Genomic DNA, 27038 nt, shown 5'->3' with positions numbered 1-27038 from the left:
ATAAAAACAAGTAAATGTATATTTGTGTGTATATTGCTATTTCCCATTTTTTTCTTACACAAATGTACATTTACTTACTTTTCTCACTCAACGGTATATCCTAGAAATCCTTCCATATCAATTCATTAAGTGTTTCTTCCTTCCCTCTGTCCTTTCTTTTTCTCTCTCTCCTTTCCTTTCCTTTCTTTCTTTCCCTCTGTTCCTTCCTTTCTTTCCCTCCCTGTCTCCTCTCCCTTCCTTTCTTCATAGTGCTGTGTTGTATGGATGTATGAAAGTTGATTCAATCATTTCTCTGTTAAAAACATTCGGGTTGTATCCAATTTCTTGATTAATCTTATACAAGTGTGTTTTGCATTTCTGGAGTTACATACTCAGGATATGTTACCAGAAGTGAGGTTTCTGGGTGAAAAGGTAAATGCAAATGTAATTTTATTAGATGTTACATACCCAGTTTTCCTCTATGGTAATTGTATTATTTTGTAGATCTACTAAGACAGTATCAGGGTAGTTGTCACAGGATTCTACTCCATAGTAATTCTAAATGGATTTCTTTCTTTCTTTCTTTTTTGAGACAGGGTCTTGCTCTGTTGCCCAGGCTGGAGTGCAGTGGTATGAACATGGCTCACTGCAGCCTTGAACTTCTGGGCTCAAGTGATTCTCACCGTTAGTCTCCTGAGTAGCTGGGACCACAGGCATGCACCACCATGCCCGGGTAATTTTTTTGTAATTTTTTTTTTTTGAGACAGAGTTTTGCTCTTGTTGCCCAGGCTGGAGTGCAATGGTGAGATCTTGGCTCACTGCAACCTCTTGTCTCCTGGGTTCAAGCAATTCTCCTGCCTCAGCCTCCTGAGTAGCTGCGATTACAGGCATACGCCACCACGCTCAGCTAATTTTGTATTTTTAGTAGAGACAGGGTTTCACCATGTTGGTCAGGCTGGTCTCAAACTCCTGACCTCAGGTGATCCGCCCATCTTGGCCTCCCATAGTGCTGGGATTACAGGCATGAGCCACTGTGCTTGGCCATTTTTTAGTAATTTTTTGTAGAGACGGGGGTCTTCCTGTGTTGCCCAGGCTGGTCTCAAACTCCTGGGGTGAAGTGATCCTCCTGCTTCTGCCTCCCAAAGTGCTAAGATTACAGACGTTAAATGAATTTTCTACACTGTGATTTTAAAATGTGATCTGGAGACCATTTGTAATTTGTAAGGATTTGAGGGGGTGGTTTTTGTCAGTTAGAAACATTCCTACAAATGTCTATATTTTTGTCTTTGGCTTATTTGAATATATACATGCCATGTTTGATTTTTAAAGTGGCAACAACTACATTGGTGTCTTCTCACGGTTTTTCCATCAGATTTGTTGAGGTATCTATTTGGTGGCAAGATAAAGGAAGCTATGGAGGGGCTATGAATTTTGAGGATCTTTGGCTTTTCTAAAGTAATCTGCTGGTCACATGATTTTGAGAACCACTGTCCTTGTGGCCTGAGAGAATGTTATATCCTAGTAATCACTGGGTTTTGATTTTCTTTTATGTCCTGCCCAGGCTCCTGCTTACATTCGGGAATGTGCCAGATTGCACTATTTGGGATCCAGAACTCAGGCATCAAAGGTAAGAATAGGAATCTGCTCTTAACCCAAACAAGGAGAACGTTAAGATTGGTGGAGTTTTAAAACAAAGTATGAAGTCAAAGTAAAAGCTTGGAAAATAAGTTTTTAGTATTATAGCTCAAAATTACATAGTCATTTTGCCATAATGGAGAAGACTAAGAAGTAAGTTATGTATTAGAATATAAATGCTCCACATGTGAGGTGTGGTAGCTCAGGCCTGTAATCCCAGTGACTCTGGAGGCTGAGATGGGAGAATTCAGGTCTACGGTGAGCTGATTGTGCCACTGCATTCCAACCTGGGTAACACAGTGAGACCCTGTCTCTTGAAAAAAAAAGTCCCCCCTATACACTATTTTTATTTGCTTTCAGAGGCTCTCTACTGATAGATGGTGTCCTCTGCGCAAGAGTGATGACACAGACCCTGTGTTTCAAGGTTTTTCATAAAGTCCTTCTGATATAAATAATCTGTGAATAGCAAATGTGTTAAATATTTTATAGGAATGAAAGGACAATTTTATCAATTTTATATAATTCATTCCTATTTTAGGTTCATTGGTATGGTTAAACTCTATCAAATGGCTAAAAGACTTGAGACCACATGAGCTTAGATAGATAGGGAAATGTATAATGCTTATTCACAAGATTAGATATGATAATGATTTTTTTTTTTTTTTTTTTTTTTTTTGTGACAGGGTTTCACTCTGTCGGGTAAGCTGGAGTGCAGTGGCATGATCTCGGCTCCCTGGTCCTCTCATGTCAACCTCCTGAGTAGCTGGGACTATAGGCATGCACCACCAGGCCCGCTAATTTTTGTATTTTTGGTAGAGACAGGGTTTCACCATGTTGCCCAGGTCTCAAACTCCTGGGCTTAAGTGGTCCGGCTGCCTCAGCCTCCCAAAGTGCTGGGATTACAGGTGTGATCCACCACATCCAGCCTAGATACGATTATTGAGTTTTAAAAGTAAGAAGTTATGGCCGGGTGTGGTGACTCATGCCTGTAATCCTAGCACTTTCAGAGGCCGAGGCAGGCGGATCACTTGAGATCAGGAGTTTGAGACCACCTTGGGTAACATGGCCAAACCCCGTCTCTGCCAAAAATGCAAAAAATTAGCCAGGTGTGGTGGCACGCACCTGTAGTCTCAGCTACTTGGGAGGCTGAGGTGGGCGGATCACTTGAGCCCAGGAGGTGGAGGTTGCAGTAAGCCAAGATGGTGACACTGTACTCCAGTCTGGGTGACAGAGTGAGACCCCATCTCAAAAAAATAAAAAAAGTGAGAAGTTAGGCACTTGATCTTTATGTGCCTGCTTGGGTCTCTTCCAAGCATACTTTCCTTTCTTTCCTGTTCTAAGCCTTTTTAAATAAACTTGCACTCCTGCTTTGAAAAAAAAAAAAAAAGTCAGAAGTTAAAAACTTTACAAGCACTTTTTGAGTACTTAAATTTTTCAAGTTCTATTCATCCTGTCATGGTTAGAAACTTAAGTTGTCCACTTGTGCTATTTTTTCTGCTCCTATTTGTTTCTCCCTCTTATTCAGCAAATATTCAGTGTTACCAGGAAAACAGTATTTGGTTTCAACTAGTTTAAATGGAGTGTGGTTTTTTGTTAGAGAGCTGTTTTTGTTCCTCTAGCACTGCTGTCTAGTTGTCATATGAAGTTGCCACATGTGGGAATGAGTATTAGCCAAGAGTCAGAGCCCTTGGGCTCCCAGGTGGATCTGTCACTTTAGTATCCAGATGACTTTAAACTTACAGTTTAACCTCAGTGTTTTTCCACTGTCAGATGGGAATCATGATACTTTCCATGCTTACCTTGTTGAATTGTTGAATAAATTAATGAAATTAAAAGATGCTTTAAAAACTGAACTCTTGTACAAATATAACTCTTGGTGGCAGTATTCTAAATGCACTTAGGTTCTCTGGGCAGGTCATGGGAGTGGGCTATTAATATAACCTATATTAATAGGTTCCTTGTTATCTGATAATAGTGTTAAGATTTTTCTTGTTCCTGAGTATAGGAGTATACCATGTCACCACTCTCCCTTTTTTTATTCCAGGTTTTTGTAAGACCCCCAAAACAAACTTGGCAGGATATATTAATTTACTCTTGTTTTAAATTTTCCTTAGGATGACCTTGACCTGATAGCTTCATGTCATACTAAGTCCTTTCAGCTGGCAAAGTCTCAGAAACGTAACCGGGTAGATTCCCGCCCTCACCAGGAGGAGACCCAGCAGCATACGGAAGAGGCACTGAGAGAGCTGTTTCAACACGTTCACAATATGCCAGAGTCAGCAAAGAAGAAACAACTTATTAGACAGGTGCCTAAAGGCAGGGAAGTCCCGATGGGGTTTAGGAGTGTAATCGTGGTTGTAGAATCAGTAGGTCATATTGTTAAGAATCTCATTTAATTTTTGGCTCAGCCAAGAAAGCAGGCTTGTCTATGGAATCTCCACGGTGATCTCTGTGCCACTGCTCCACTAGAGAAAGGAGTGGAGGCCCTTGATTTCTACAGTTAAACAGGAGGATCCAAGTGTGGTTAGAGTGTCTCTCATTTTGGTCATGTCCCAAGTTTGCTGAGAGAGGACCAGCAGTTACACTATATTGTTCCAAAGTTTAAACCCTCCAGATTTTCTTAGCAAATAACTTTTCTGAGCTTCAGATTTCTTGTTTGTAAAATGGTAATAGTAACCTCAATGTTTCATAGTTCTAAAAATTAGAGATAATCTATGTAGAGTGGCTGGCATAGCAAAGTCTAAGTGGTAACTTTTTTTTTTTTTTGAGACGGAGTCTCACGCTGTTGCCCAGGCTGGAGTGCAGTGGCGCGATCTCGGCTCACTGCAAGCTCCGCCTCCCGGGTTCCCGCCATTCTCCTGCCTCAGCCTCCTGAGTAGCTGGGACTACAGGCGCCCGCCACCGCGCCCGGCTAATTTTTTGTATTTTTAGTAGAGACGGGGTTTCACTGTGGTCTCGATCTCCTGACCTTGTGATCCGCCCGCCTCGGCCTCCCAAAGTGCTGGGATTACAGGCTTGAGCCACCGCGCCCGGCCCTAAGTGGTAACTTTTTACTAACAGAGTCGTTTGCAGTTAGAGAACACAATAAATCAGGGCCCTAGTGTGATACTAGAAAGTAGAAATTCTGGTGGCTAAGTTTGTTTATGCTGGAGCTATGGGAACAAATTTACTATTTTGGGACTCAAAGTGTGGTTTAAGTAAGTCCTGTGACTTTGGTAGTTTCTTTCTCAGGAGATTAATTTTGTCTCAATCCCTCTTGAATTTTACCTGAACAGGCACGGTTAGCCTCTTGACTTTTATTCAACTGGGACTTTCTTGGAGGAGGAGTCTCTTTTTACTTATTTTATACCTACTCTCAGCATAAGGCCAGGTATAAACAAGTACTCAGATAATGGTGAACTGAGCTGTTCTTAAGAATTGACAAAGTCATTTGAGAAAAGTTTCTGCCATCTCTTTGAAGTTACTTTGAGATCTAGCAAATTGTGTTAGAATTTTACAGAATGTTGGCTGAGTATTGCTGCAGATTCAAACCAGTCTAGTGATTTAATTCTTGATAGAAACTAAGTAGTTTCATGTAGGACAGGTATAATGACTTCTTTCAACAAGAACGCTGATACCGGCTAGGCGCAGTGGCTCACACCTGTAATCCCAGCACTTTGGGAGGCCGAGGCGGGTGGATCACCTGAGGTTGAGAGTTCGAGACCAGCCTGACCAACATGGAGAAACCCCGTCTCTACTAAAAATACAAAATTAGGACCGGGCGTGGTGGCTCACGCCTGTAATCCCAGCACTTTGGGAGGCCGAGGTGGGCAGATCACCTGAGGTCGGGAGCTCGAGATCAGCCTGACTAACATGGAGAAACCTGGTCTCTACTAAAAATACAAAAAAAATCAGCCAGGTGTGGTGGCACATGCCTGTAATCCCAGCTACTCGGAAGGCTGAGGCAGGAGAATTGCTTGAGCGCGGGAGGCGGAGGTTGCGGTGAGCCGAGATCATGGCATTGCACTCCAGCCTAGGCAACAAGAGTGAAACTCTGTCTCAGAAAACAAAACAAAACAAAACAAAAACAAAATTAGCCAGGTGTGGTAGCTCATGCCTGTAATCCCAGCTACTCTGGAGGCTGAGGCAGGAGAATTGCTTGAGCCCGGGAGGCGGAGGTTGCGGTGAGCCGAGATCATGGCATTGCACTCCAGCCTGGGCAGCAAGAGCGAAACCCTGTCTCAAATAAAAAAAAAAAAAAAACACTGATACTTAAGAAAGAAAAAAATTTTGCACTTTTTAGAAAAACAGAAAATTATAGAGAAGGATAAGAAGAAAGCAAATTACTCTTCCTGCCAGTGTTTATGTTGTGGGCATTTCTTTTGTCTTTTGGTCTTTTTCCTCTGGATATCTTTTTACATAGTTATGATCATACCATCTACTTTAAAATTTTTTCCTGTTTTCGCCAAACATGACAGTCTAAGCATTTGTTATGCATGCAGACAGACTCCTTCCATACACTTTATTTTATTTTTATTTTTATTTTTAGTTTTTTGAGACAGAGTCTTGCTCTGTTGCCCAGGCTGGAGTGCGGTGTACGATCTCGGCTCACTGCCACCTCTGCCTCCCGGGTTCAAGCAATTCTTCTGCGTCAGCCTCCTGAGTAGCTAGGACTACACGCGTGTGCCACTATGCCTGACTAATTTTCGCATTTTTAGTAGAGATGGAGTTTCACCATGTTGGCCAGGCTGGTCTTGAGCTCCTGACCTCAAGTGATCCACCTGTCTTGGCCTCCCAAAGTGCTGGGATTACAGGTGTGAGCCACTGCACCTAGCCATCCTTCCATACATTTTAAATACTGCTGTATCTTTTTTTTTTTTGAGACGGAGTCTCGCTGTGTTGCCCAGGCTGGAGTGTAGATGTAAGGGCTCAAATATGATCTTAAGTAAATATGATCTTAAGTAAAAGATCATATTTGAGTGCAGTGTCTCGATCTCGGCTCACTGCAACCTCCGCCTCCTGGATTCAAGCAATTCTCCTGCTTCAGCCTCCCGAGTAGCTGGGATTACAGGCATGTGCCACCATGCCCAGCTAATGTTTTTGTATTTTTAGTAGTGATGGGGTTTCACCACGTTGGTCAGGCTGTTCTCCAACTCCTGAACTCAAATGATCTACCCGCCTCACCTCCCAAAGTGCTGGGATTACAGGTGCGAGCCACCGCACCCAGCCTGCTGTATCTTTTTGAAGAAACTATAATTTTATTGTGTTCTAATTTTTTCTCTATGATTATAAAAATTATACATGCTCACTATAGAAACATTGAAACTCTCAGAAGTGTGTAAAGAGAACATAAAAATCACCTATACACATCCAGAGGTAAACACTGATAACATTTTAGAGTATTTCATCCTAGTGTTTCTCTCCATGAATATGTGTTTCACAATTTTCTTTTACTTAAGATCATATTTGAGCCCTTACATCTGGGCCAAAAGAAAAAAATCATAATATGTATTGTTTTATATTCTGCCCTTTTCATTTAACTTTATATTACAAACATTTCTCGTATTATTAAAAGGCTATGAACAGTTTCAATGTTTATGTAATATTCTTTTTTTTTTTTTTTTTGAGACAGAGTTCCCCTCTGTCACCTAGGCTGAAGTGCAGTGGCGTGATCTCACCTCACTGCAGCCTCCACCTCCTGGGCTCAAACAGTTCTCCTGCCTCAGCCTCCCAAGTAGCTGAGATTACAGTGGAGCACCACCATGCCTGGCTAATTTTTATATTTTTAGTAGAGACAGGATTATACCATGTTGGCCAGGCTGGTCTTGAACTCCTGGCCTCAGGTGATCTGCTTGCCTTGGGTTCCCAAAGTGCTGGGATTATAGACATGGGTCACCATGCCCAACCTTAAATGTCTGTATAATATTCTATTCTGCATAACCAAATTTATACATAATTTGCCTACTAAAGGACATATTTGGGAATTATATTTTTAGTTTATAAATTTTGTTCATAAGTATTTTCATTGTAGATTATTTGCTAGAAGTGGCATGATGAACGAGTATATATTATTTTTTTGGCTGCTATATGTACTAGGTCCCTTTTAATAGATAAGTCCCTCTTTTTCTCCCTTTCTTCTTGTTTTTCCCGTTAAAACATTGCCAGTTTGTTTGAATACACTTTAAAATAAAAACTGGGTAAGTACCCTTTACCTAATTCCCCATAATATTAACATTATAAAAACTAAGAAATTAACATTAGTACAGGGCCGGGCAGGGTGGCTCATGCCTGTAATTACAGCACTTTGGGAGGCTGAGGCAGGTGGATCACCTGAGGTCGGGAGTTCGAGACCAGCCTGACCAACATGGAGAAACCCTGTCTCTACTGAAAATACAAAATTAGCCGGGTGTGATGGCGCAGGCCTGTAATCCCAGCTGCTCGGGAGGCTGAGGCAGAGGAGAATCGCTCGAACCAGGGAGGCAGAGGTTGCTGTGAGCCGAGATCACGCCATTGCACTCCAGCCCAGACAACGAGTGAAACTCTGTGTCAAAAAAAAAAAAAATTAGTACCTTACTTATTAACATTACAGATTTTACTTTTTCCCCCCCCCCAATATCCTTTTTTTTTGCTCCGGGATCCAATCCAGGGTGCCACACTACATTTAGACACACACAGACACACACACACACACACACTCTCTCTCTCTCTCTCTCTCTCTCTCTGTCTCTCACTCCCTTTTTGTTTCTTTTTTCTATTTTTTTTTGAGACGGAGTTTTGCTCTGTTATCAGGCTGGAGTGCAGTGGCACAATCTCCGATCTTGGCTCACTGCAGTCTCCACCTCCTGGGTTCAAGCGATTCCCCCGACTCAGCCTCCAGGATAGCTGGGACTACAGGTGTGCACCACCACGCCTGCTAATTTTTTTTTGTATTTTAGTAGAGATGGGATTTCACCATGTTGGCCAGGATGGTCTCAATCTCCTGACCTCGTGATCCCCCCACCTTGGCCTCCCAAAGTGTTGGGATTACAGTCGGGAGACACCGTGCCTGGCCCACTCCCTTTTTCTTTATAGTCATGTGTCACTTGATGATTGGGATATGTTCTAAGAAATGTGTTTTTAGGTGATTTCATTGTTGTGTGAACATCACAGAGTGTACTTACATAAACCTAGACGGCATAGCTTACTACACACCTAGGCTGTATGGTGTAGCCTGTTGCTTCTGGGCTACAAACATGTACGGGATGTTACTGTATTGAGTACTGTAGGCATTTGTAACAATGGTAAGTATTTGTGTATCTAAACATAGGAAAGGTACGGTAAAAATATAGTATAAAAGGTAAAAAATAGTATACCTGTATCGGGCAGTTACCATGAATGGAGCTTGCAGGACTGGAAGTTATTCTAGGTGTGTCAGTGAGTGAGTAGTGAGTGAATGTGAAGACCTAGAACATTGCTGTACACGGCTGTAGGCTTTATAGTCACTGTACACTTAGGCTAGACTAAACATAACATTTTTTTCTTCAATAATTAATTACCTTTAGCTTACTGTAACTTTTTTGCTTTACAGACTTAAAACTTTTTTAGCTTTCTGACTCTTGTAATAACACTTAGCTTAAAACACAAAAACACTATGCATCTGTACAAAATATTTTCTTTATATCTTTATAAGCTTTTTTCTATTTTAAAAACTTTTAATTTTTTTTGTAAATTTTAAAACTTTTTAATTAAAAATTAAGACACAGCCTGGGCGTGGTGACTCACTCCTGTAATCTCAGCACTTTGGGAGGCCAAAGTGGGAGGATTGCTTTAGGCCAGGAGTTCGAGACCACCCTGGGCAGCATTGACCTTGTATCCACAAAATATAAAAAAAAGTGAACTGGGCTCGTGAGTGTGTGCCTGTAGTCCTGCTACTCAGGAGGCCTCAGCCTCAGCAGGAAGAATCACTTGAGCCTAGGAGTTTGAGGCTGCAGTGAGCTGTGATCCCTCCCACTGCACTCCAGCCTGGGCAACAGAGCAAGACCCCGTCTCTAAAAAATAAAAAAAACCCAAAACTGAAGACACAAATATACACATTAACCTAGGCCTACACACAATCATTAATATCACTTCCATAGACTGTCTCTACATCTTATTCCACTAGAAGGTCTTCAGAGGCAATAACACTCATGGAGCTGTCATCTCCTATGATAACAATGCTTTTTTCTAGAATACCTCCCGAAAGACCTGCCTGAGGCTGTTTTATAGTTAACTTTAAAAAAAAAATAAGTAGGAGTGCACTCTAAAATAATGGTAAAAAGTATAAATAATGATAAAAGTAGGCCGGGCGCGGTGGCTCAAGCCTGTAATCCCAGCACTTTGGGAGGCCGAGACGGGCGGATCACGAGGTCAGGAGATCGAGACCATCTTGGCTAACACGGTGAAACCCCGTCTCTACTAAAATACAAAAAAAAAAAAAACTAGCCGGGCGAGGTGGCGGGCGCCTGTAGTCCCAGCTACTCGGGAGGCTGAGCCAGGAGAATGGCGTGAACCCGGGAGGCGGAGCTTGCAGTGAGCTGAGATCCGGCCACTGCACTCCAGCCTGGGCGACAGAGCCAGACTCCGTCTCAAAAAAAAAAAAAAAAAAAAAGATAAAAGTATAGTATAGTAAATACATAAACCAGTAACATTTATTATCGTTTTTTTTTTTTTTTTTTGGAGATGGAGTCTCGCTCTGTCACCCAGGCTGGAGTGCAATGGTGTGAACTCGGCTCACTGCAACCTCTGCCTCCCGGGTTCAAGTGATTCTCCTGCCTCAGCCTCCTGAGTAGCTGGGATTACAGGCGCCTGCCACCACGCCTGGCTAATTTTTGTATTTTTAGTAGAGATGAGGTTTCACCCTGTTGGCCAGGCTGGTCTTGAACTTCTGGTCTCAAGTGACCCACCTGTCTCGGCCTCCTAAAGTGTTGGGATTACAGGTGTGAACTGCCATGTCTAGCCCATTTATTATCGTTATCAAGAATTACGTACTATATATAATGGTATGTACTAGACTTTTATACAGCTAGCCGTACAGTAGGTTTGTTTATTCCGGCATCACTGCAGTCATTTGAGTAACACATTGTGCTGTGATGTTAGGACGGCAGTGACGTCATTAGGTGATAGGAATTTTTCACCTCCATTATAATCTGATGGGACTACTGTCATATGTGTGGTCTGTCATTGACCAAAATGTCATTATGCGGTACATTATTGTATTTGAAACTTATTTGTGGAAGAAACTATATTGTCTTCCATAGACTGAGTTTTTTTTTTTTTCTTTTGAGACAAGGTCTAGCTATGTTGCCTAGACTGGAATGACGTGATCTCAGCTCACTGCAACCTCTGCCTCCTGGGTTCAAGCCATCCTCCCACTTCAGCCTCCTGAGTAGCCGGGACTACAGGCGTGTGCCGCCATGCCTGGCTAATTTTTGTATTTTTTGTAGAGACAGAGTTTCGCCATGTTGCCTAGGCTGGTCATGAACTCTTGAGCTCAAGTGATCTGCTGGCTTTGGCCTCCCAAAGTGCTGAGATTACAGGCATGAGCCACTGTGCTTGGCCTATAGTCTGGATTTTAATGATTGCGTTCCTGTGATGTTATTCAACATGTTTCACAGTCCACTGTTCATGCTATAAACTGGTAGTTAGATCTACTTCTAGAGGTTTGATCTGATTCTAATTCAGTTTTTCAGGCTAAGAACTCTTTATGTGTGGTGTATACTTTTTTTTTTTTCCTGAGTCTGTTGCCTAGGCTGGAGTGCAGTGGCACAATCATGGCTCACTGCAACCTCAACCTCCCTGGGCTCAGGTGATCATGATCCTCCCACTGCAGCCTCCTGAGTAGCTGAGACTGCAGATGTACGCCACCATGCCTGGCTAATTTTTGTATTTTTAGTGGCGTGTACTTTTTAATATGCATTTTAAAAAGGCTCTGGATACACCTTGCTAAATACCCTCCCAGAACATTTTGCCAGGTAACACTCCCCCGAGTTGGATATGAGAGAATTTACCTTACTATACCCTTGCCAACATCAGGAACGATGCATTTTTACTTGTCCCAATTTATTCAGGAGGGATACTTACTAGCTAAGCTCTTTAGACGTGGCTAATTTTTCTGCTTGCCGAGATAATTAACTTTGAGAACCTCTTGGTAGTTTTATGTAAAAATAATTTTTAACCTCCAGAACTCGAACTGATAAAATTTCCAAATTTTTACAATTCCGAAATTTTCAAAGTATAGTTAGAAAAGGAGAAGAGGCTGGGTGTGGTGGCCCACGCCTGTAATCCTAGCGCTTTGGGAGGCCGAGGTGGGCGGATCACTTGAGGTCAGGAGTTCGAGATCAGCCTGGCCAACACAATGAAACCCCATCTCTACTAAAAATAGAAAAAATTAGCTGAGTGTGGTGGCGCATGCCTGTAATCCCAGCTATTCGTGAGGCTGAGGCATGAGAATTGCTTGAACCTGGGAGGCGGAGGTTGCAGTGAGCTGCAATTGTGCCACTGCACTCCAGCCTGGGCAATAGTGTGAGACTCTTGTCTCCAACAACAACAACCAGAAAAGGCAGAAGAGTAGAAGAGTTAAATGCTATATTATTATTACTTTTTAAGTGGGAAATGAATGGCTAATCAAAGCACTGAATAAGATTATTCAATGCATTGGGTCTTCTCATTTTCCACTTTAGGTACCTCCAGAGAGCTGATGTTGATAGCATTGACAAGTCTGCATTCTGATGTATTTCCTCTGACGATATTGTTGGCCGGCAGTCATGATAGATGTCCATTTAAAGAGTTTTAGTAACTTAAAAAATTTCTGTATGCAATTTATGTTAAATTAGGGACTGTTTTAGATTGTGCCAATAACTCTGTGGTTCCAAGATGCTTTGTTGCAAAAAAGTCTTGGTTAGCAGCTGAGGATCGTGGGTAAATTTCATAAACTCTCCAAGTCTCAGTTTTTTTGTCTGTAAAATAGGGACAGTAATTCTACATTCAAGGAATGTGGCGTGCAGAGCCCCTCAGAGCAATTGAATCCAATTCTTTTGGCATCATCATTTCTGACTTTGTGATTTGCTTGTTGACCTCCTAATCCATCTATGCACAGACTCAGTTTTTCCTGGACTTTTATTTACACTTAGCTATTAGTTGTCACAGAATGCTGTGTCTTGATGGGAAAATATTTATAAAATGTTCTCTATGTTTTCTTTTAGTTTAATAAGCAGTCATTGACCCAGACACCAGGGCGAGAACCTTCTGCTTCCCAGGTACAAAAGAGGGCTCGTTCACGCTCCTTCAGTGGGCTTATTAAGGTAGGTGTGCTGGGCTGTCATTTTCAGCATTGATTTTTAGGAAATGTAACAGTGTGATTTTTCTTGTGCATAAAAAGTTTTCTTCTGTTTTTGGGGACCCTATAAAGGACTAATTTATAAGGGGGTGAAGACAAAATGTTGAAAAGCTTTTATATTGCAAAGCGCTTTGCCGTGTTTCACATCAGAGAAGGGGCTCTGTGAAGTGAGGAGTACTAGAAGTAAGGGTCCTTCCTTTTCTTCTGGGGCTGAGGACAGAGTCTGCATTCCTGAGCAGTGTAAGCGGCCTCTTTTGTTTTCTGACCTGCTTCAAGTTACACACTTTTTAATGCAATTTGGTAAACCTGTGGAGAAGTGAGGAAGTTGTGACAGACTAGGGAAACTGTTAGAAAACGGAATTTTCTAATAGACTAGTGAGTTTTGATACCCCAGATTTTTGTGAGCTTAATATTTTTAACAGTTGTACTTTCTTCCATGTATCAAATTCAGTAAAAATCTTGTTTTTAAAACAAATACAAAATATGCTTCCATGTTATTGCTGCTGTCGTGGTGTTTGCAGATTAAATTTACAAGTCTTCAGACTATCGGAACTTGTAGTGAAGGAATATTGCCTTCAGGTGGCAGTAGATAACTTGATCATGGGGTTCAAATTTCCATGCATGAACTAAGGCAAGGTTTTGGTTAACTTGGAGAGAGATTAGTACCATACACTGCTTTTCTTTTCTACTTTTCTTTTTATTTTTTTGTTTTTTGGAAGAGATTGCTGCCCCCAAAGCACTGAGTATCCTTTTTTTAATTTATTTTATTTTTTTAATTTTTAGTTCTGGATACATGTGCAGGATTGCAAGTTTGTTATATAGGTAAATGTGTGCCATGGTGGTTTACTGCACCTGTCAACCCATCACCTAGGTATGAAGCCCAGCATGCATTAGCAGCTATTTTTATTAAAAAAATTTTTTTTGAAACAGAGTCTCACTGTTGTCACCCAGGCTGGAGTGCAATGACACAGTCTCGGCTCACTGCAACCTCCCCCTCTTGGGTTCAAGTGATTCTCCTGCCTCAGCTTCCCAAGTAGCTGGGATTACAGATGCCTGCCACCATACCCGGCTAATTTTTGTCTTTTTAATAGAGAGGGGTTTCACCATGTTGGCCAGGCTGGTCTGGAACTCCTGACCTCAGGTGATTCGCCCACTTCAGCCTCCCAAATTGCTGGGATTACAGGCATAAGCCATTGCGTCTGGCCAGCTATTTTTCTTAGTACTCTCTCTCCCCCAACCACACCCCCCAACAGGCCCCAGTGTGTGTTGTTCCCCTCCCTGTGTCCATGTATTCTCATTGTTTAGCTCCACTTTTTTTTTTTTTTTTTTTTAGATGGAGGCTCTCTCTGTCACCCAGGCTGGAGTGCAGTGGCTTGATCTCGGCTCACTGCAGCCTCCGCCTCCTGGTTTCAAGCCATTTTCCTGCCTCAGTCTCCCAAGTAGCTGGGACTACAGGCGTGCACCACCATGACTGGCTCATTTTTGTATTTTTAGTAGGGATGGGGTTTCATCATGTTGGCCAGGCTGGTCTCAAACTCCTGACCTCAAGTGATCCACCCACCTTGGCCTTCCAAAGTGCTGGGATTATAGGCGTGAGCCACCGCACCTGGCCAGCTCCTACTCATAAGTGAGAACATGTGGTGTTTGGTTTTCTGTTCCTGTGTTAGTTTGCTGAGGATAATGACTTCGTTTTATTTTGATTTTTTGGTGTTTTGCCCTGCTTTTCTTTTAAAAATTGTTATTAAGATCTATAATTCCAGCCACATAAGGAGCTCTTTGTTTAAAATTTAAAATTTTTGCCCTAAAAATAAATAACTTGTAATATTTATTTTTTTATTTTTGAGACAGTGTCTTGCTCTGTTGCCCAGGCTGAAGTACAAGTGGCACTATCGTGGCTTATTGCAGCTTTGATCTCCTGGGCACTCAGCTATCCTCCTTCTTTAGCCTCCCAAGTAGCTGGGACCACAAGTGCATGCCGTCACGCCTGGCTGATTTTTAAATGTTTGTAGAGATGGGATCTTGCTGTGTTGCTGGTCTTTTTTGTTTCGAGACAGAGTCTCTCTCTGTGTCTCAGGCTGGCGTGCAGTGGTGTGATCTCAGCTCACTGCAACCTCTACCTCTGGGGTTCAAGTGATTCTTCCACCTCAGCCTCCCGAGTAGCTGGGATTATAGGTGCCCACTACCATGCCTGGCTAATTTTTTGTATTTTTAGTAGAGACGGGGTTTCACCATGTTGGCCAGCCTGGTCTTGAACTCCTGGCCTCAGGTAATCTGCCCGCTTCGGCCTCCCAAAGTGCTGAGATTACAGGCGTGAGTCACCATGCACAGCCTGTGTTGCTGATCTTGAATTTCTGGGCTCAAGCGATCCTCCTGCTTTGGCCCCCTAAAGTGCTGAGATTACAGATGTGAGCCACTGTGTCTGTAACTTTTTTTTTTTTTTTAAGGTACAGCTGTTAGCATTTACAAATTCATCTTACTGTAATTTTGGTCCTAGTTATAATTTATAGATATCTAGAATTCACTCTCAATCCTGACCTGGGTCCAGTAGCTTCTAGGACATTAGGCTTTAGTTGACACCAAAATTTCCTTTGCCATCTACAGAGTGAAAAGGCAACCCCTGGATTGGGAGAAAATATTTGCAAATCATATATATGATTAGGGGTTAATATCCGTAATAATCTAAAGAACTCCTGTAACTCAACACAGCAAAAACAACCTCATTAAAAAGTGGGCAAAGGCCGGGCGTGGTGGATCACGCCTGTAATCCCAGCACTTTGGGAGGCTGAGGTGGGCGGATCATGAGGTCAGGAGATTAAGACCATTCTGGCTAACACGGTGAAACTCCATCTCTACTAAAAATACAAAAAATTAGCCGGGCATGTTGGCATGTGCCTATAGTCCCAGCTGCTCTGGAGGCTGAGGCAGGAGAATCGTTTAAACCCAGGAGGCGGAGGTTGCAGTAAGCCGAGATTGCGCCACCGTACTTCTGCCTGGGTGATAGAGCGAGACTTCATCTCCAAAAAGAAAAAAAAAAAAGGAATAAAATAGACATTTCTCCAGAGAAGATGTACAGATGGCCAAGAAGCACATGAAAAGATGTTCAACATTACTAATCATTAGGGAAATGTAAATCAAAACCACAAGTAGATACCACTTCACACCCACTAGGATGGCTATTATAAAAAAAAAAATAACAAAATAACAAATGTTGATGAGGATGTGGAGAAACTGGAATCCCTGTGCACTGTTGATAGGAATGTAAAATGGAGCAGCTACTGTGGAAAACAGTATTGCAGTTCCTAAAATATTTTTTTTTTTTTTTTTAAACGGAGTCTTGCTCTGTGCCCCAGGCTGGAGTGCAGTGGCGCGATCTCGGCTCACTGCAAGCTCCGCCTCCCGGGTTCACGCCATTCTCCTGCCTCAGCCTCCCGAGTAGCTGGGACTACAGGCGCCCGCCACCTCGCCCGGCTAATTTTCTTGTATTTTTAGTAGAGACGGGGTTTCACCGTGTTAGCCAGGATGGTCTCGATCTCCTGACCTCGTGATCCACCCGTCTCGGCCTCCCAAAGTGCTGGGATTACAGGCTTGAGCCACCGCACCCGGCCTCTAAAAAATTTAAAGAGAATGACCTTATCATCCAGCAATGCTACTCCCGGTATATACCCAAAAGAATCGAAAGCAGGGTCTTGAGGCAATATTCGTACACCCGTCTTCATAGCAGCATTATTCACAATAGCCAAAAGGGAGAAGCAACCCAGCTGTCTATTGACCAATGAATGAATAACAAAACTTGGATATACAGATAATGGAACATTATTTGTCCTTAAAAAGGAAGGAAATTCTGACATATTCTACAATATGCATGAATCTTGAAGACATTATGCTAAGAGAAATAATCCAGTCATAAAAGGAAAAATACTGTATGATTCCACTGAGGTACCTATGAGTCAGGTTTGTAGAGACAGAAAGTAGAGAAGGTGGTTGGTTGTCAGGGGAGCTAAGAATATGAAGAGAATGAGGAAATATTATTTAATGGGTACAGTATTTCTGTTTGGGAGGATGAGAAAGTTCTGAAGATGGATGATGGTGATGATTGCACAACACTATGAAGATACTTAATACCACTGAACTGTATACTTAAACATGGTTAAAATAGGGGCCGGGCGTGGTGGCTCACACCTGTAGTCCCAGCACTTTGGGAGGCCGAGGCGGGTGGATCACAACGTCAGGAGATCAAGACCATCTGGCTAACACGGTGAAACCCCATCTCTACTAAAAATACAAAAAATTAGCTGGGCGTGGTGGCAGGCGCCTGTAGTCCTAGCTACTCGGGAGGCTGAGACAGGAGAGTGTCGTGAACCTGGGAGGCAGAGCTTGCAGTGAGCCAAGATCGCGCCACTGCACTCCAGCGTGGGTGACAGAGCACGACTCAGTCTCAAAAAAAAAAAGATTAAAATAGTACATTTTATGTTATGTTTCTTTTATCCCATTAAAAAAAAAAAATCTCTTAGCTAGAATCCTAAAAGTGCATTTACCTGCTTATTCAGGGCTAGTAAAATGAACATCCTTAGTTTATTCTCATTTTTTTCTTCTCATTTGGAAGAATCTATCATTCCCTCTGACTTCCCTGTAATAGAGATGATTGATAATCAGAAAGGTTATAGTCAGATAAATGTTTCTCTATGTGTTAGTCTTTTTTTTTTTTGTGAGACACAGTCTCACTGTGTTGCACAGGCTGGAGTGCAGTAGCATGATCTCAGCTCACTGCAACTTCCGCTTCCCGGGTTCAAGTGATTCTCATGCCTCAGCCTCCCGAGTAGCTGGGATTACAGGCATGCACCACTATGCCCAATTAATTTTTGTATTTTTAGTAGAGACAGTATTTCACCATGTTGGCCAGGCTGGTCTTAAACTCCTGGTCTCAAGTGATTCACCCGCCTCAGCCTCCCAAAGTGCTGAGATTATAGGTGTGAGCCACCGCTCCTGGCCTAAAATATTATTTTTAACTTGTGTTTTCCCTCAGCCTTATCAAGGTATAATTGACCATCTAGCCTATCTCGATCCCTTTTTTGGCTAGAGATTTTTCCTGTAGAACTCCTCTCATGTAAATTATTTATTAAATCAGAATGTGCTGAATATTGCTGCTGATATTTATAATGTAGGGTTTAATGTTCTAGTTTTGATATGTTCTTTTTTTGGAATTCAAATTTATTCTCTAAGGGAAAAAAAGAAAGATTTCTCCAAAGATGGTAGAATTGTCACTGTTGGCGGTTATGTAAACTACATCATTTCTAAGCTGTTCAGAGATGAAAGAGCTTTTAGTCTTGCTCTGAATGTCAGTATAGTCATGTGACCCCCTTAAGAAGGTCTCTACCTTCTTGTCGCTATATTAAGAACTCTTATAGAATGTCTCCAAATGTTCCAGTCCTGTGTGAGTAAATGACAGGGAGGAAGAAGTGCCTTAGAGAAGAACCAGCCTAAGTATCCCTTAGTGGTGAGTAGGGGGAGGGACTTTTTAAATAGTTGTGAGAGACAGCACATCTTTGGAGAAAAAATTATATGATGAGTAACTGGTGTTTCTATATTGTGAGTTAACTGGTCTCAGAAGCACACTGTAATTGACCTATATTAGCTTGTTTAAATCCACTATAAAGTTGCTTCTAACCTTTCAGCCCTTTTAAATGTGGAAGAAAAGTGATCACTTAAACAAAAGTAATGATTTGGGGTTTTTTGGGTAACATACTTTGGCCTCTCTTGTGTAAGATGGCCTGAGAGGGTCCATACAGAGTTATCAGAATGCTGAGATTTTTTTAACCCAAGGACATTACAGTTTTGAAGGCTAGTATACAGTTTTGAAAGCTATCCTAGCCTTCACCACTATTGATACAGTAGGTGTTTATAAATCAAATGTTTTCTGTTCTTAAATCAGCGGAAGGTCCTGGGAAATCAGATGATGTCAGAAAAGAAAAAGAGGAACCCCACTCCAGAATCTGTGGCCATTGGTGAATTGAAGGGAGCCAGCAAAGAAAATAGGAACTCAGTAAGACACTGTTCTTTGGACTGTCTGTCTGTGTGTATATATTTGTAGAAAAGAGGAAAATTGATATACTGTCATCTGTTTTTCTGTGTTTCTTTGGGCCATTCAAATGGCTTTTTCTCAGTCCTTTCATTTATGCTACCTTCTTTCTGTTGGTTTTCATTGATTCATTCAACAAACACACATTTTGAGTTCAAGAAGGATATCACTAGTCACAAGCAGATGAGTAATACAGTACAATGGCTCCTTAAACAAGTGCTGGAGGAAGCAGTTAGTTCTTACTGGGAGATTCCACAGGTGACAGGTGACACTTGAGCCACAGGTGACAGGTGACATTTGAGGTCTACATTACCTGTGGGGTGGTGCTTCAAGATATCCTAGGCATGCCTACTTCATTAAGCCAGCAGTAAATCAGTTAAGATTAATGAGATATAAATATGTCAGTCTCAGAAAAACTCTTCACATTGAAATTAAACAAATAATTCATTTAGTAAAGTCTCTCTATAGGAATGCCATTAGAACATTGAAACCACTGTACAATTTTCTTATTACAGTTATTTTCTGGCTCTCCAGCTGTCACGATGACACCAACAAGATTGAAGTGGTCTGAAGGGAAGAAAGAGGGGAAAAAAGGTACTAATTGTACTTACTCTCTGTTCTTACTAAATGTAATTCCTTTCTGCATGTAGTCAGTAGCATTTGTTTGAATTCCCAGGATAGTACATTTGTAGTCAGAAGTGACATAAAAATTGCAAGACCACATCCTTGCCCTTGAGTTCATACCCCAGGTGGTTATTGAACCATCCACTCAGCATTGTCTTGGGTGCTAAGGGGTAGAGCTGTGAACACAGACCTACATGGTCCCTGTGTTCTTGTACAGACAGGACACATGGGGAAAATACCTTAAGAATACTTGCGAAGCAAATTAAAAACAAGTGTAAATGGATTTGTGGAACCAAGTTCAACAGTGCTGGGAGCATGCTTATGGAATAGTTAGGTTCCTTTTCTGTGTAGGCTAGCCCTAATTAGTGAAGCTTTCCAGATCAACAGCTCGTGCCTAAGAATCCTGGACGTCATATCATACAGCATATTTTGGGGGCTATTTAGGACAAAGAGGACTGTTTAATGCTGGGACTGCTGATAGTCCCAGGCTCTTCTGGTAAAAGGCTGCTGTGCCTTCCTCTGAAGGAGCCAAGTGGGCCAGTGGAAAGGCTGTGAGATTTGTGGTTAGTCCTGATGGGAGTTATCATTCCTCTGACCCAGGAAAACCACTCATTCTCTCTGAATTCAAGTTTTCTCCTCTGAAAATGAGGATAAAAGTTACATCTACTTCATAGATTTATTAATTTATTATGAGGCTCAATTGAAATAATGTTTTGGCAGCACATTGTCATTGTTAAAGCATTAACAAGTGGTTATAGTTGTTACTATAGAAAACGGGCTGAAACCTGGTCTTGTTATATAAGGCTCATGTGGCAGCTGAAGTGAGTCTGGTTTGACATGATCGTTTTATCGCTGGGACATGAGCATAATTACTATTTGAGACATCAGCAATAGAAAGAGAACAAAAGCCTAATCCTTTTGGATAAATTCTTTTCTGGAAAATTAGATTTCAGTATATTCTTCTTACTTATCCTTGAATGAATTATCTAAACTCTCTTTTCTTTCCTGCTTGCTTCTGTCTTCTATGCTGGGCTGTCTAATTGAGACAAGATGGGTGTTTGAGTTTTTTGTGTCTAAATATTTCTGTATGTCCGTGAATCAAAACCAAGCATAAGTTATTTTTGAAGGCTACATTGTTTTGTATCAGTTACACCTTTTGTTGCTTTCATTTTTGAAAGACATCTGGAAATAATATCTTTCTGTATTGACAACTCTACCTTGGAAATAAAGACATTTTTTAAAAACCAGTTTAATATTTCACCAGTAAGCTTTAGAGCAGGGATTCTTGACCTTGTCATCTGTGGACTTCCTAAATGGTCTAATAAAGTTCTCGGTATTGTTGATGGAATCTTTTATGTAGGTATATATGTGTGTTTTTCTGGGGGAGAGAATATATAGTTCTAATTAGATTCTCAAAAATGTTAGTAGTTCATAGAAGTCAAGATAACGAATGGCCCTCAATTGGATCAGGCAATGGCACTTTCACTTTACTGTCTCCTGGTCACTTCCTCTCTCTGGAAATGCCTTCCTGGTGTTATGATGCTATATTATTCTCTTTCTCCTTCTTCCTCTTTAATTCTTTTCCTTGTCTGCAGTGGCTTACTGTTGTTTGCCTATTCCACTACATCTTTATTTTTTTCAACACTCTATCTTAAGTTCTCTGCTCTTTTCTGCTCTTGCTTCTCCTGCCTCTTTGCAGCTTGGTCTCCTTCCACTGCTCAGCTCTGCTCTCTTTGTGATAACTACTTCCAGCCTGGCAACTCCAGGTCTGAACTCTCTTCAGACGTTGGCAGTCTCCAAGCCCACAGATCCAGGTGCCTGCCATATATTTCTTTTACACAACAATGAATACACAACCCCAGAGTTTTTGATAGTGATGTTTATAATAAAGGAAAATATTCTTTGAAGAAGATAATGACATTTTATTACTATGATCAACAACATAATCCAAAAAGACTTTTATTTAATACAGGATTTCTCAACCTTGGCGCACTACTGACATGTTGGTTCAGATAATGCTTTGTGGCGGGAGCTGCCATATGCACTGTATGATGAGCAGCCTTCCTGGCCTCTACTCTGTAGATGCTGGGAGCATTCTTCCCCCCGTTGTGATAAGTAAAAGTGATTCTAGGCATTGCCAAATGTCCCATGGGGGTGAGAAGGCAAAGTCACCTTCACATGAGAACTACTGATTTAGCACCTACTTATTAATGGCCATTAGTTTCAGTAGTCAAAATCTTACCCATTCTTCAAAGTCTAGCCTAAATCTCACCTCCTCTTTGAAACTTTCTCTGGCTAATGCAGCTAGATATAATATTTTTTCCTTTGAACTTATTAATGCTACAAAAATATTGACAGTATGATTTACTATATTTACTTCACATGTGTTGTCTTATCTCTGTAACTAGTTTCTCTTCTAGAAGACAAACGTCAGACTTAGTGTATTTGTGGCCTTCTGTCTCCTGTTCTTCTCTTCCTCTGAAAAATGACAGTGCCTTGTGCTGAGTTGACTTTTAGTAAACATTCACTGTTGAGAGGGGTAGTGGTGGTAGGAGCATGAGTTCTGCATTCAGCTGGGCTTGGGTTCCATTCCCAGTTTTGCTGCTTGATAGCTATTAGTCCTCGGGCAAGTGAACTGTGTAGGCTGTGGATTCTTCCTCTGTAAAATGGTAGGAGTAGTACCTCATATACTGGTTATTGTGAGGATAAATAATGTACATAAATAACTTAGAGCAGCACAAAATATGCACTTATTCTTAGCTGTTATAGCCATTAAGATGATTTAATGAACGAGATTATGTCAGGCAGATGTTTATTTGGCAGAGTCACAAATTCTTAATTAAACTCATTAGCCCTCAGTTTGGAGAAGATACTAAGTGTAGACCCTGTGGCTTCTGAATGGGATGTTTGCAAAAAGAAATATTTAAGAACATGTCTAATGCTCTTGTTTTTCCTTCAACCTAGGATTTCTCTGAAGGATCCAGAGTTGTCTCCTATGGTCCATGCAGAATTTTCTCTTTAGTGGACAAGGTGTTACTCCTGCCCACAGCAAATCTTGGACTTGCAGCTTGCTTGCTGCATTTTGAATTGTCAAGGCCAACTAATACCGTGACCCAACTGATACCTCTAATCCCACTCACTGGATGATGTTTGTAAGCTGTGCCTTCTGAGAGAGTGCTTAGGCTCTCTCTCTCTTTTTTAATATTATGGGGGAACCACTAACTGTCCAACCAGCTTATATAGCACAGTAAGGTGGGCTTCAGTGCTCATTCAATGTAGGCAGATTCCACTTTTGAAAAAAATATGAGATGTGTGCTCAACTGCCAGTAATTTTTGAAAAAGCACTGTCAGTCCTAGTGGCTTGATGTTATTTTTAATGGATATTTTGGGTTTTTCTCTGTTTTGATAGTGTTGGGTATTTGGTTGTTTTTGTTTATTTCTTTGTTTTAAAAGCCATGTTTTTGGATGGGCTCTAAGCTAGATGCCTTTCCCTTGTTTTCACTTTGAGCGCTGGGAAAACTCTTTATCTTATGAGGCTGTATTCCTCAATACCTAATTTGTGTCCAAAGAATTTATAGCTTTTCTGGACATTATTTCTTGGGTCTGACACCAGAGTATTTGACCTGCAGTATTGAAAAAGAGAATTCAGAATGATACAATATTTTAACAAATCTTAATTATTAAACTCTTTTCCTTCCTTCTTTCCATCCATTTCTCCCTCCCTTGTCCATCTCTTTCTCTTTCCCTTTCCTCAGTGATGTCATAATAATTGTGTTTTGCTGAACTTGTTACCCATTCAATTTCCTCTTGACTAAAACATCTCTGGTGCCAACGTAATACTTCTGAACCAAATCACTGTGACTCAAGAAAAGTCACTGACAGCATAGTAGAAGTTTGCTAAAATATTTGTATGTGGGGGAAGCTCTGGAGTGTTCCTAGGAGGGGCTGGCTGCCTTTATGTCCCAGGATGAGTCTTCATGGGTGGGATTATATTGCACCCTCTCAGGGTGCAGGCTAGACCGTCTCCTGAGAATGAGTTAGAATCCAAAAAAAGAAGCCAGCAGCAGCCTCTGCAGGGTTGACACGATTTAAAGGAGAGAATGTTCTTATTTGGAAGCAACTGTGGCTTATCACCAGTGTTCAAGGAGTATTACTGTGCCGCCCTCTCCTTGTCAGAAGGGGCACAGGTGGTAATTTGGAGATGGGGCCAGAGCTTCTGGTTTTTGGACTTGGTGTGTTCACATATGTTGGATGGAGCAGTGGCATGGCTTCGACCTAGTATGAACTGGTGTCTGCCCAGAGAGCAGCACGTGGCAGGGGAGAATGCTCAGGTTTGTGCCTGGCTCTGTGGAGCTCTATAACCCTTCTCACCCTGTGGGTTGGAGCCGAGTCAGGCCACTATGGGGAAGCAGTTGCCCCACAAAATGTGGTTTACTGACCTATTTCTAAACTGTTGAATATGCTGCACCATTGCCGAAATGAAAGATGACTCTGGGGGAGCAGCGTTTGGTCTTGTGCCCAGCTGGCAGCCCTCTCTGCCAGCCTTTCTGCTGCTTTTGCTGCTGTAACAGCAATAGTGGAGAAAAATGTAAAATTTGGTCTTCCAGCTTAATAGAGTGTGAACAATAGATGGTTAGGAAAACAAAACTGCTTAGAAGCCCCTTTCTCTAGAGTAGTTTTATGTCATTTTTAAAAACGCATATTAGCAAATTCATTTGCGTAGGTTTCTATTAAATATTTGACTTTTTTTTCTTATTAAGAAAATGAAATCCCTTACACCAGATAGCAGTTAATTCAAACAGAAAACCCTTTTGGTATCACCAAATTGAAATGGTGTTCTTCCTTAACTCTTCTTTCCTTTATTTGTTTAGATGTGCTTCATCCTGAAGTGGTGCTGTGGTCTGTTCAACAGGGCTGGCATCAGGTAGAGGGAGCAGAGTGGTGACCTGATAGCTCCTTGTCATTGTGTTAGTTTTTGGTTCTATTTAAGGGAAGTAGCTGAGATTGAGACGGATGTAGATGCTCTTTGGGTGAATGGAATCAGAAAGCAAGGGTTGTGTTCTGGGGTGAGGGTCGCGAGAGAGATATTTATCACATGCACATGCGTTTATATAGCTGGTCTCCTTGGGTAGTTTGTGTGTGTTTTGTTTATTTATTGAGGATGTTTTCCCTTGCTTTAGGGGTTTATAGGTCATTTTTCTTAATAGAAGCTATGATTGACTTAGAATCCAAATTTGAGGAGTAAGCAGCATAACCTTCTACCTTGTAATATGTAACTATTCTAATCCTGTGGAATCTTACAGAAAACACAGACAAAACCCCTTTTATCATTTGCCACAGAAGCTGCTGTCTCCCTTCTGATTTGGTGGGCAGGTATTGTTTCTGAGCCAGTATTTAACAGAGTTTTTTAATCTATAAGATTGTTTTTGAATCCATTTCATTGTGTTTGTTTTTCATGTTGGAACAATCTCTTTGAGAGTGCCTCTTCTTGTGGTTTTTACAACTTCATTTCTTTCTGGGGTCACCTGTGATGGGCTTTGATGTGGTGTCAATATGGGGCATTGTGTTTGTGCCAGGATACACATATTAAACTGTAGGCCACCTTCCTGGTCCAGACTGTACTGTGTGAACCCCACTGACTGAACTGGTGAGAACCGTAGGTGTTGGAGTTTATCACCTTTTACAATGATAAACTTTTGCATTGGGACCAATGAATGTGGTGTGGAAAACGCTGCCAGCAGTGAAAGAGCATCAGGAGATACTGACTCTTCCTGAGTGCCAAAATAGGAGCAGGTAATGAATTGTAACCAAAACTACAGCTGATCCTCCACAAAAGAAAGTTCTTTACCCAGAATGTCCTTCCAGAGTCATTCAGGAAGGATAAGGGAACACCCTTGGGAAATGGGCTAGTGGAGGGCTGTTGACTACAGTGACACCTGGGTGCTCCAGAGGTCTGTTCTGTTAACCTAGAACAGAACAGTCGATCCTAGAGTGTCAGAACAGAGCCATTCTCTCCTCCTGAGTAGGAATGTTTCTGTTCAGCTTCCCTCACAGGAGCCTGTGTTAGCATACAGTTGAAAATACTGCCTTCTAGGAGAACCTGTGGTCATTGGGAACGTGCCCCACTGTGACTGGCCATGCAACCGGGTGATTTTTAGAAATAGATGTCTCTAGACTCTGTCTTCTTTCCTACAAGGCCTCATACAGATGCTTGAGGCTAATGGCCCCCATTCTGAGGTCATTTTTGTGTAGAACTCCTTTCCCCAGGAGAGAACCTTATCTCTGCCCTCCTTTACCCTGAAACCTTCAAACAGAAGATAGGACCTAGATCTAAACCTAGATACTAGCATTTTGTGGGCTTGTCTAGAATTTGGGGAAGATTTGGGTTCCTAAGATGCACAGGCTTTTTACACCAGTGGTGATTAACTCAACTAAAACTCACTGTAGGAAGTTAGCTTCCCTAGACAGCTAATGCTAAGATCTTCTACCAGCATAGAGTTGACAGAAGCAGGCCAGCGAGGAGATGTGGGACATAATAGCCTGAGTGCTTGGGTTACCATGGAGACTGGAGTGTGTGAGGCCATAGCCTATGCTAAAGAGCCATGGAGCCCTCCCCTGGCCATGTCTGGGGACAGATAGAACCTGTGGGGGGAAATATTCCCTCACCCCAGGGTTCTTTCTGCAGAGCAAGGGTTGTCTTTGTCCTATCCCTGAGCTTGCTCAACAAGAGAAACAAGGTTTCTTAACTGTTTTGTTTAAAGTTTTCATTCTTATTTGACTATATGTGTGTAATTGTAAAGAAACGATCCTATGCATTGTCTTTCTTTTATATTCTTGTAATATTCTGAAATTAAAATTGTTTTGTTTCATATCCAGAGGTTTGACTGGTCTATTAGTTCACATTTTGACTGCTGATTTTGTTTTTTTTTTTTTTTTTTTTTTTTTGAGACGGAGTCTCACGCTGTTGCCCAGGCTGGAGTGCAGTGGCGCGATCTCGGCTCACTGCAAGCTCCGCCTCCTGGGTTCACGCCATTCTCCTGCCTCAGCCTCCTGAGTAGCTAGGACTACAGGCGCCCGCCACCGCGCCCGGCTAATTTTTTGTATTTTTAGTAGAGACGGGGTTTCACTGTGGTCTCGATCTCCTGACCTTGTGATCCGCCCGCCTCGGCCTCCCAAAGTGCTGGGATTACAGGCTTGAGCCACCGCGCCCGGCTTGACTGCTGATTTTGAAGAGAGCTTTTCTCTTGTTCTGAGGAAAGTGAAGCCTCTAGAAAGGCTCCTCTTTGGCTTGTTTTTAGCTGGGTGGGTGGGTTCGGGAGGAGCGGGGTTTTTGGCTGATAAGAAGTATGATTTGGAGCCTCCAGGATCCTGAGCTTCCTAATTTCCCATGAC

The 27038-nt window shown here is 41.8% G+C and overlaps 1 protein-coding gene across 11 annotated transcripts in view; it reads left to right on the top strand.

Moving 5' to 3' along the window:
• Positions 1-26521, top strand: part of ARHGAP19 (Rho GTPase activating protein 19) — an 80475-nt gene extending 53954 nt beyond the window's left edge. For 8 of the 11 annotated variants that reach the window (XM_015147781.3, XM_077945188.1, XM_015147779.3 and 5 more), the window contains 6 exons: positions 1541-1606; positions 3729-3920; positions 12813-12911; positions 18876-18986; positions 19538-19616; positions 22611-26521. In XM_015147781.3, coding sequence (XP_015003267.3) covers positions 1541-1606; positions 3729-3920; positions 12813-12911; positions 18876-18986; positions 19538-19616; positions 22611-22621 — 558 coding nt within the window. In that variant the 3' untranslated portion in view covers positions 22622-26521. 11 annotated transcript variants of the gene reach the window in all.
• Positions 26522-27038: the final 517 nt, after the last annotated feature.

This window comes from Macaca mulatta, chromosome 9 (assembly GCF_049350105.2).
Source record: "Macaca mulatta isolate MMU2019108-1 chromosome 9, T2T-MMU8v2.0, whole genome shotgun sequence".
NCBI lineage: Eukaryota > Metazoa > Chordata > Mammalia > Primates > Cercopithecidae > Macaca > Macaca mulatta.
Note: the sequence above shows the minus strand (reverse complement) of the source record. Positions and strands in the feature narration are given on the sequence as shown.